This window comes from Stegostoma tigrinum, chromosome 29, assembly GCF_030684315.1.
Source record: "Stegostoma tigrinum isolate sSteTig4 chromosome 29, sSteTig4.hap1, whole genome shotgun sequence".
NCBI classification, from domain to species: Eukaryota; Metazoa; Chordata; class Chondrichthyes; order Orectolobiformes; family Stegostomatidae; genus Stegostoma; species Stegostoma tigrinum.
The window spans coordinates 4634673-4645027 of record NC_081382.1 but is presented as its reverse complement, the minus strand read 5'-3'; the positions used below and the strand labels follow the sequence as shown (position 1 = coordinate 4645027).

Below are 10355 nucleotides of genomic sequence, written 5' to 3'. Positions count from 1 at the left end.
TGTCCACCCCAGTCCTACACGGGCATCGGCACCTCTTGGGGATGTTGGCAGCCCCTTCCTGGAGATGGATTTTTAATTTTTAGTGAATCTGGAGAGTTTGCAAGCATAGATTTCAGATAACCGCAGCACGTCTTCCTGAAAGAGAAACAAGGTCACCACTGCCATTAATGTGTTGAAAATTAGTTTTTATTTGATTCGCTTCAGAGATCAGAGGCAGCGAGAATTCTGTAGGAACTGTCCCAACAATGTTGATATATTACTGTACAAATTTGCAATTCACAGTTCAAACTCCATGGTTTGAGCCAAGAGCAACTAGCTCCTTCAAAGAGACACGATGGGATCATATTCACACAGTGTTTTACTGAGGACTGGGAGGGATAAAATCATCTCCACACTCAGTCTGGCAGATGAGTTAACACAGCCCCAACTCTGAGTGAAATTCAAAGATGGTTAAAACTCAAAAAGGATTAAAATTAATGAAAAAGTGAATTTACTTCTCACTGACATTAAACATTTCATTCTAGTCCCTTCTCTTAGACCTCACCCTCATGGATTACTATCATGTTATCACTGCCCAGGAACTCCCCTGTCCCCCCCACACGATCAGCTGCGTATGGAAGCCAAATACCAACCAGCTCCCCTGCCCCACCCCCAAAAGGATCATATAAAACCTGGAACTCCACACTCCGATGAATCCCAATGCACTAAACATCACTCTCCAATGATCCCTTCCACACTGACACCCTAGCCCCAACCCCTTCAGCACTGACACCTGACCCCCAAGCCTAAACCCCTCCACACCAAGTCACACCCGCATCGATCCCACCCGCACCGACCCCCCACCTCCAACCCTCTGTGCTGAGCCCCATTCTTCCCCCAGTACCTCACTTTCTATCTGCCCCTTCTCCCCACTCCATATTGCCTCACACCCATGGCGGCGGTGGCAGGGGGGGGGGGGGGGGGGGGGGAGAAGGGTGATTGTGGGGATGGTGGGGAAGGAACAGATATGAAGGTACAGATGTTCAGTAATTCCCCACATGAACCAGGCCTGCACACTGCACCATCTCCTCAGATCAGGTACCCAGCCTTGATTCAAACCTGCTTTGCTCCATGCCCCGGATCATACCTCCCATCCACCCCCCACATCCTTGAATGTTCCCACCTGACCTACATTCTGGGCATTTGCTCTATCTCCCCCCAAAGTCCATGACTCCTGGAAATTTTTCTGGGGCACAAGCCAATGAAATGATAAGCATGCGGTCACCCTCAGCCCCCCCATGCAGCTCCAAGCTGGAGAAGAGATGGCAGCATGATGGAGCCAGGGATAATCACCGAGCACTGAGACCAAATAACCTGCATTCAAAGCCTGCGGAGATGTTGGCCAGCTAGGGGGTTACAGCACCCAGCTCTGGATGGGGATGGGACGGAAAGGTGCAGATACAGCACTCAGCTCCATGTTGGGGGACAGGGCACAGAAAGCACCCAGCTCTGGTGGGGAGAGGGGATATAGTGCACACTACAACCAAGCATACAGCACTTTTTCTGTGGTGGGAGTGGGTGGATACGGTGTGCAATCCAGGGGTAATTGGATTGTAGAAGGCCCCCGATCCTGGGGAATATATTGCCTACTCTGATGTAAGTGGGTCGATACAGCTTGCCTGCTGCAAGTGGGTTGGGGAAGGTGTTTATATCTTCATCTCTCAGTCCGGCGGGGAGGGCGGGGGGGGAGGAGAACAGGGAAAATGCAGCATTCCATCCGGTCCAAATGGGGGTCACTGTACGGCGCTCCATCACATTTAATCTACAAGCCATCGTAACCTTAAAACATAGTTACCACAGTACATTGTTGCTGTCATTTTTTGCTGGTTGTAATCTCCTCAGAGTTCATAGGGTGGTGCCTACATTCTGACGTACAGCAAAGTCACCTCCCTCCCCTCTGCCTGGGCTTCTCTGCCCAGTTGTTAGCGTTGCTTTACGTACCATAACTCCAGTCTGCGAAAGCAATGACTGAACAAAGAAAGCTGTGCTCGTAAACGCCACAGGGAATGATAGAGAAGAGTCATCTCGTGTATTCAAGCTTTGGCCTTGTGCACATCTCTGGGAATTCAAGTGTCAGGCCTTGCAGGCTCTCCCAACCTTGGCCTCTCCTGCTTTCTCAGAGCCTTGGAAGCCACCTCATTGTGTAGTTGCTTGCAGCCCCTGGCACCGGTTCCCCACACAAAGGGTCAGCGTTATCACAGGTCAGCGGACAACTTGATGGCCTGGAAATGCTGGACAGTTGAGAGGCGTGAGACGGGAAAAAACGCGCTCATCACATGAGCAGTCACCATGAGCCAATTCTACTGCAGAAATGGCAGGAAGGCCAAGAGGCTGAGTCGTTCACTGGCATACAGAAGCATGGCACGACGGCAGCAACCATCACATCAGCAAGAAGACACAAGTCTGTCCCAGTCTGTAACCACTAGGCCGCGTTGACAAACTGCTGCTGCAGGAAATGGTGGATCTGCTGAAAGCTGGGCCTGTCCTTGATGTCTCTACTCCAGCAGAGAAGCATTAAATCAAAGATCTGTTTCGGACACACAGTTGGCTGTGACAGATAGATCTGTGGGGAAAGAGACAGAGAGAGAGACAGACAGTCACAGAGAGAGAGAGGAAAAGGCAACAGAATTGTAAGAAATGCTTGGCGGCTCAAGAATTACAGCCCCACAATACCTGACGCAGAGACCACACGCCCTGAATTAGTATCAGCTTGTGGGTATAACTGACAGGGGGATCATGGTGACCAGTGCAGTACTGGGGGAGTGTTGCACTGTCAGCAGTGCCATTTACCAGTTAAGATGTTACACTGTGCTAATGAGACATAGTCGATCCCATGGCTAATATTCATCCAAGTCAACACCAAAATCAAATGATCTGACTGCTGTTTGTGGGCTCGTGCTTTGTGCAAATATGCTGCTGCATTTCCTGCATTACATTATTGATTACATTTCAAAACTACTTCATTGGTGGTGACATCTCAAGAATTTGGAAATGCTCAAACAAAATCTATTTCTTTTGCACCTTTTTTTTCTGGGGAGAAACAGATTCAAGCAGGGCCTGTAGGTGAGACTGCTCTGAGCTGTCCTTACCTGTCGCCCCTGATTTCGGAAGAATTCGCCTGTATTCTCAATGATCTGCTCGTCAGACTGCTGAGAGTATGGTTGCTCCTTACAGAAGGTGAACATCTCCCACATTGTAACTCCAAAAGCCCAGACATCACTGGCTGTGGTGAATTTTCCCTGAAATGATAAGTAGTTTAGGCTAAGTGTCTGACACTGCTTCCCCTTCCTCCTGTCACCGCACATATAACTGACAGCTACAGCTGAAAACCCGTTACTTGCGCAACGTCTTACCTCTCTGCTTGACTATTCTGATGGTGTCCTGTCCAGTTCTCATCTGTCATGGTCTAGATACATCAACTCTACTGCCCACGTCCCATCTTCTACGAAGACCCGTTCAGTCATTACTCCTGTGCTCACTGACCCATACTGGTTCCTAGTCCCACAAGGCTTCAAAATAGTCATAATCAAATCTCTCCACGATCTTCCTATCACTGGAAACTTCTCCAGCCCAAACAACTCTGAAATTCTCTGCCCTCCATTGATTCCAGACTCTTGCACATCTCAAATTTCCATCATTCTACCACTTGGGGTTGTGCTGAAAGCTGCTCATATCTAAGCTCAGGAATTCCTTCCCAAAAACTCCTTTTGCCTCTATTGCTCCCTCTCCACTGCTTTCTGCTCCTTGCAAGCTATCTCTCTGGCTATTAACTTCTGTCTGAAACCTCCCCTGTTAAGTACATTGGGAAGTTTTCCGATGTTAAAGGCACCACATGAATGCACCGTGTTGTAAATTCAGGGTGGAAAAGCTACTGCAGCTGGTTATGGTTCTGGCACTTACCAGCAGGATACTTTCCCACGCCATCCAGCGGATGGGCAGTACAGCACGGCCCTGGATCCGGTAGTAGTCACCGCTATACAGATTGCGGCTCATGCCAAAATCAGCTATCTTGATAGTGCAGCGGTTCCCCACCAGGCAGTTACGAGTGGCAAGGTCTCGGTGTACGACATTAAGTGAGGAGAGATATTTCATGCCTGAAGATACCTGGGTCATCATGTGCAAAAGGCACCGGTAGCTGCAGGAGGGAAATAGAAAGTGAACAGCCTAAGCTCGAGTGATCTAAAACAACTGTTCCCATTGTATTTCTTTCTCCTTTGCAAATTCAACATATGTCTGATTTGATGTTTTTCTTATGGTCCTAAGCTTTAGTACAAGCACATAAGGATGGAGTACTGCCTCTCTGTTAGTGTTATACTCTGAGATTATTCTTCTGATAAACTGATGTCCATGGTTAGAGCCATATTCATCAACACTCTGTAACATTAAGGGGCTCTATCTTCAAGAGTTACCAACTCAAATTCTTTGTGATATTCATAAATAGGGCTAGGGAAACAGCAAGTTCTGGAGCACAAGTTTTCAGTATTATTACCGGAATGTTGTCAGGACCTGTAGTCTTTTCAGTATCCAGCGCCTCCAACATTTCCTGATACCACATGTTGAATTGTATTGGTTGAAGACTGGTATCTGAGATGCTGGGAAGAATCCTCCTCTCAGCACTCTGGCTGAAGAGTGCTATGAAGCCTTATCTTTTACACTGATATGCTGTGTTCTCCCATCACTGATGATTGGGATATTTGAGGAGCCTCCTCTTCCAATGAGCCATTTAATTATCCACCATCATTCATGACTGAATGTGGCAGGATTGCAGAGCTAAGATCTGATCCAGGGGTTGAGAGATTGCTTAGCTCTGTTTATGGTTTGCTGCTTATGATGTTTGGCACACAAGTGATCCCGTTTTGTGGCTCTTCCAGATTGACATCTCATTTTTAGGTATGCCCAGCGCTGTTCCTGACACGGCCTCATACACTCTCCATTGAACCAGGGTTGATCTCCTGGCTTCATGGTAGTGGTTGAGTGGGGGAGATGTTAGGCCAAGAGATTGCAGATTGTGTTGGTGTATAATTCTGCTGCTGCTGATGGTCCAAGCTGCCTCATGGATGCTTGGTTTTGAGTTGTTAGATCTGTTTGAAGTCTGTCCTATTTAGCACAGTGATAGTACCACACAACATGAAGGAGATTATTATGAATGTCTAGAAAAGGAGTGTTCAGTGGTCATGCTCACCAATATGTTCATGGACCGATGCATCCGCAGCTTGGTGAAGATGAGGTCAAGTATGTTTTTCCCTCACTTTGGCTCCCTCGCCACATGTCTCGGACTCTGTCGAGCAGCTATCTTCTTTAGGACCTGCCCAACTCAGTCAGCAGTGCTGCTGTTGAGCCAAGTACATTCTACACCCTCACCACCCTTTGTGCTTCCTCCAAGTGTTATCCAGTGTTCTTTCCTTCTCTTTTCTGTCTTAAGTCCTTGTCCTGTTCAAACTGCTTTAACTCTATCTCTGTCATAACTACCTTTATGACTCACTGCTTAAAGTAATTGGTCTCCCTGTAATTCCACCAAACTCAAATGCTGTGGTAATATTTTAATTATTCTTGCCTTTGCAGCTTTTGCTGGGATTTCCATCTTTAATTCTTGACCCAATTCTATGGCCTTAGCCTTTGTTAAATCTTGTAAACATTCAGGGATTTCACCTTTATCTGCAGGATTGATTTAGCTGCTTCTTAACAGAGTGAGAAACCTGACTTCTGTCCTTTTATCTTTTACCATTTAATCAGGCTCCTCACATTCATGCACAGCTGTTCACGAATGTGATGGATAGGAGAGATAAGACAATTTTTTTTAGGAATTATACACAGAGAAATTGCTGGAGAAACTCGTCAGGTCTGGCAGCATCTGTGGAGATGGAAACAAAGTTAATGTTTCAAGCCCAACATGATTCTGAGGAACAGAATCAAATGCAGAGCATTTCAAATATTTTGAGTTTTTATTTCTGACTTCCAGCATCTGTAATCATAGAGTCTTAGAGCATGGAAACAAACCCTTCAGTCCAACCAGTCCATGCGGAACATAATTCCAAATTAAACTAGTCCCACTTGTCTGCTCCTGCCCCAAATCCTTCCAAACCCTTCCTATTCACGTACTTATCCAAATGTCTTTCAAACGTTGTCACTGTGCCCACATACACACTTCCTCAGAAAGTTTATTCCACACACAAAAACCCTCTATGTAAAAAAAATTGCCCCTTTTTTTAAAATCTCTGTTTTCTCACCTTAAAAATGTGCCCCCTTGTCTTGAAATCCCCTATCCTAGGGAAAAGGCAACTATTATTAACCCTATCTGCCCCCCATTGCCTGTACTAGTGTACAGTCCCTGGTTGCTTACACTGACCTGACACTAGGGATGTTCTTCGCCAGGGTGAAGTGGTTTTCTAGCTCCCGCTGGGACAGGAACTGGTTCAGGTCCCCATTTTCCATGTACTCGGTAACCATGCAGAGTGGGTCGTCACGGATACAGATTCCAAGAAGCCGGATAATGTTAGGGTCCTTCAGCCGTGACATGATCTTCATCTCTTTGAGGAAGTTGTTCCTGGAAGTGATGTACAGTACCTGGTTATCATAGTTATGCCTCTCTGATACAGCAGCACTTCAATCCATCACCAAAAATAATCCCCTATGCACTCTCAGCCACATCACCTCTGGTACCTTAGTGCTACTACAGCGAGTTGCAGAGGGGCTTGCCAGCTTGTGCCAATCATACAGACCACATTATAGCACGACGCACCATTTCTGGGTGTCATGTGGGATGGCAGAGAATATATAGCACAGAAACAGGCTATTTGATCCATCCAGCCTATACAAGCATTCATGATTCACCCAACTTATCCCCCCACCCCATCTTTCTTTATTCCCTACTTCATCCTATACTTGCCTTGTTTCTCCTCCAATGCCTCCACTCTAACCAAATCGACCACTCTCGTGTTGTGGAGACCCACATTTTCTCCCTAGTCCCTGGTGAGGTTCCTGTAGAATTCTCAATTGAATCTCTGGCTGTCTCTTTTATACTGATGGCCTCTGGTTACACAGCCCCAGAAGAGGAAACCTTCTCTCTCTATCCAATAGAAAGTAGGAGCAGGAGTAGGTCATTCAGCTCATCAAGACTGCACGGTGGCTCAGTGGTTAACACTGCTGCCTCACAGCACTAGGGACCCGGGTTCGATTCCAGCTTCAGGCCACTGTCTGTGCGGAGTTTGCACATTCTCCCCGCGTCTGCGTGGGCTTCCTCCAGGTGCTCCGGTTTCCTCCCACAGTCCACAGATAAGCAGGTTATATGAATAGCCATGCTAAATTTCCCATTATGTGCCGGCTAGGTGGACGATGTCTGAAGTCTAGGAGAACATAAGTTGTCCATCTGGGACCATTCAGTACACCTCACACTGGCAGTTTTCACGGAGAACCCCACACCCGAGATCAGAAGGGCTTGGCAGGTTGTGTCTGCAGTTACCCTCTGCTGTTTGCTCAGTGGACTCCCGTGCGCAGCAACCCCAATAAGAAGCAAACTCACCTAAGAGCACCTACCTGGCACTGGTTGTGGCATCTGACCGCAGCATCTTTACTGCCACCAGAACAGGCCTGTGGCCCGTGTTAAAGAGGAAATCTGGGCTAATGAACTCGTGTAGACTCAGTGCCTCACACAGGTGAACCTGGAGGAGGAGGAGGAGTACAAGTTTCATCATGACATGTCAGTGCCAGCGACAAATGACACTCCCTCCTGGTAATACACCCACCCTCCCCCGGCCCAGTCAGAACTGCCCTCTGAGTTAGACCCCACTCCTGCTCGACTGAAACACTGCTCCACCCCGGGTGAACCCCCTCACTCCTTCCCCAACTGGCCCTCAATCACACACTTCTGCCGACTGACACTCAACCGCTCACTGCTTCCAGTTAACACTGACACCTCCAGGATTAATCCCTTCATTCAATAACCCTCACAAACTCAGCCCCAGTGATTCTCATGACTGGAGATGCCAGCAGACTCCCACCATGTCTCATCGACACAATGCGCAGGCCATGGGCCAGTCACACCTATGGCTGGAGACAGGTTGGTGTTAAAAACCCCTTACCTCCCCAAACTGCCCCTCTCCCAGTTTCTCCTTAAAGTGCAGTTGATGTCGGGAGATTTCCTCCACGGCAAGCTCCATCTTGACCAGAGAGTCCACGGTGAGTGCAGGAACAGCGTACGTGTTGTTTCCAGTCACCCCCTGCAGATTGACGATATCAGCCTCTGCGTAATGTGGCACATTACTCTGGAAACCCTGGTGCGGAGTGGTTTTTGTGAGGTCTGGTTCTGCATAGTCGCCACTACATACTGGGCAAAGGACACAAGGAAAGTTAACGCGGCAGCTGGAGAAAGGGCACTGACAGACACAACTTTAATACTTCTCACCTTATTCATTCACGCTCAACGACCCTTTCCCTGAACCGCAGCCAATTCACGCCAGTGAGCCTGAACAGGAGAAGCAGAGGGTCGGGGGATGTGCTGTGATGTGGGATTCAGATCGTTCACAAGTTTCCCACCTGTCTTAGCTTCAGGCAACATTCTGCTACAGTAAGCATTCTCTCAATATTTTTCTGTCTCAGCGCGACACACAAATGCAGCCAGCATTCTCAGCTGGCCCTGATATGACAAGCCCTAGTGCCTGTCTCTGTCACATCACGCTGTACCACATGGATCGCCTACCCATGTGGGATGGAGGTGGTGACGGAGGCTGAGTTGTCAGTGTGGGAGCTGGTGGGGGAACAGTGTGAGGGAAATGAGGGGATTAGCTTGTGGGTGAAAAAGGCCTACTCTGGGAGCCATTCCCTTCTTTTTTCAAGCGACACGGTGGGGGGGGGGGGGGGGGGGGAGGAACGATCGGGAGTTCACGGCCGGAAAGGGAGAGAGTAGGAGGTTGCTGGGAGGAAATGAAATAAATCCTCTCTCTTCTGTCTCAAGTACTTTAACATTACAGCCAAAAGCCGCTTTTTTTGGGTGCTATCTTCCTTCCAGAGGAAGGAAAAAAAGAGAAATTCCCAATTGTTTACCACCTGCCCCAACCTCAGTGCTTTCAAGTGTTGCCACATTGTAAGAAATACACAGCTATTTCATGCACAGCAAGATCCTACAAAAAATCTGAGCTCACAGGCAATTGATCAATTTTCAGTCATGTTGGGTAAAGGAAAAATTTTGGCCAAGGCTGTCTTTCCCCTCTTTCACTCTTTACCATCACTGAATCCCAAGTTATCAATATCATGGTTACTTTTCACTGACCAGAAACTGTCACGTGTAGGCCGGACCCAGTAAGGATGGCAGATTTCCTTCCCTAAAGGGCATTAGTAAAGCAGGAGAATCTTTACGACAATTGATGATAGTTTCCATGGCCAACATCACAAAGACTAGCTTTCAATTCCACAGTGATTAACTGAATTCAAATTGCACCAATTGCTGGAGTGGGACCTGAGCCCACACCCGCAGTGCCTACCCTCCAGGTACCTAGTCCAGTGATACGACAATGATATAACCATCCCCCATTTGAAATGGTCATTCCAGGCCGCAGAAGTCCTGGATTGTGACTATAGTTTGCAAATTGCCAGATCGTGCTGTAGTATTGGTGCTGAACCTAACGTGTGATGAAGTTACTTTCCCAGTACGGACAGGGAGACATCCAGGATCACGACCAATGACAAAGAGATAGCTCATGTCAAGGCCTCTCTTCAGATGGGAGAGGATTTGTAACCCTCCTCATGCCAGACTTAACTCTAACCACAATCCAATGGAGGCCAATATTTCTCCTAGGCACAAAATTAATATGGTTGCAGAAACCTGGGTTACTCCAGACTGATTTAGAATCATAGAATCTCTACAGTGCAGAAGCAGGCCATTCAGCCCATTGAGTCCACACTGATCCTCCAAACGGTGTCCCACCCAGACCCACCCCATCCCTGTAACCCTACATTTCCCATAGCTAATTTACCTAACCTGCACATCCCTGGCCACTATGGTGACAATTTTGCATTGGCCAATCCACCTACCCTGCACATCTTTGGACTGTGGGAGGAAACCCACGCAGACACATAGGGAGAATGTGCAAACGCCACAGACAATCACCCAACGGTGGAACTGAATCTGGGTCCCAGGCGCTGTGAGACAGCAGTGCTAAGCACTGATCTACCGTGCCACCCTACACCATTCCCCCATGCTCGCTTCTAACAGCCGAGGACGTCCAGGCAGGGCCACCCAACCTGTAGCTCACAACCCGCACTGCGGTCAGGAGTGAGAGTTTGAAGTTGTGGGGCTTACAGTAGTAATTGTGGGGTTGCGA

At 48.0% G+C, this 10355-nt stretch overlaps 1 protein-coding gene across 2 annotated transcripts in view; it reads right to left on the bottom strand.

The window, feature by feature from the left end:
- Positions 1 to 952: 952 nt before the first annotated feature.
- The window catches only part of ddr2l (discoidin domain receptor family, member 2, like), a 69210-nt gene continuing 59807 nt past the window's right edge, over positions 953 to 10355 (bottom strand). For both annotated transcript variants that reach the window (XM_059638186.1, XM_048559063.2), the window contains exons 12-17: positions 8118 to 8362; positions 7573 to 7697; positions 6386 to 6583; positions 3940 to 4174; positions 3129 to 3278; positions 953 to 2602 (exon numbers count right to left, since the gene is read on the bottom strand). In XM_059638186.1, the coding sequence (XP_059494169.1) occupies positions 2462 to 2602; positions 3129 to 3278; positions 3940 to 4174; positions 6386 to 6583; positions 7573 to 7697; positions 8118 to 8362 (1094 nt within the window). In that variant the 3' untranslated portion in view covers positions 953 to 2461. The remainder of the gene's footprint in view (positions 2603 to 3128; positions 3279 to 3939; positions 4175 to 6385; positions 6584 to 7572; positions 7698 to 8117; positions 8363 to 10355) is intronic.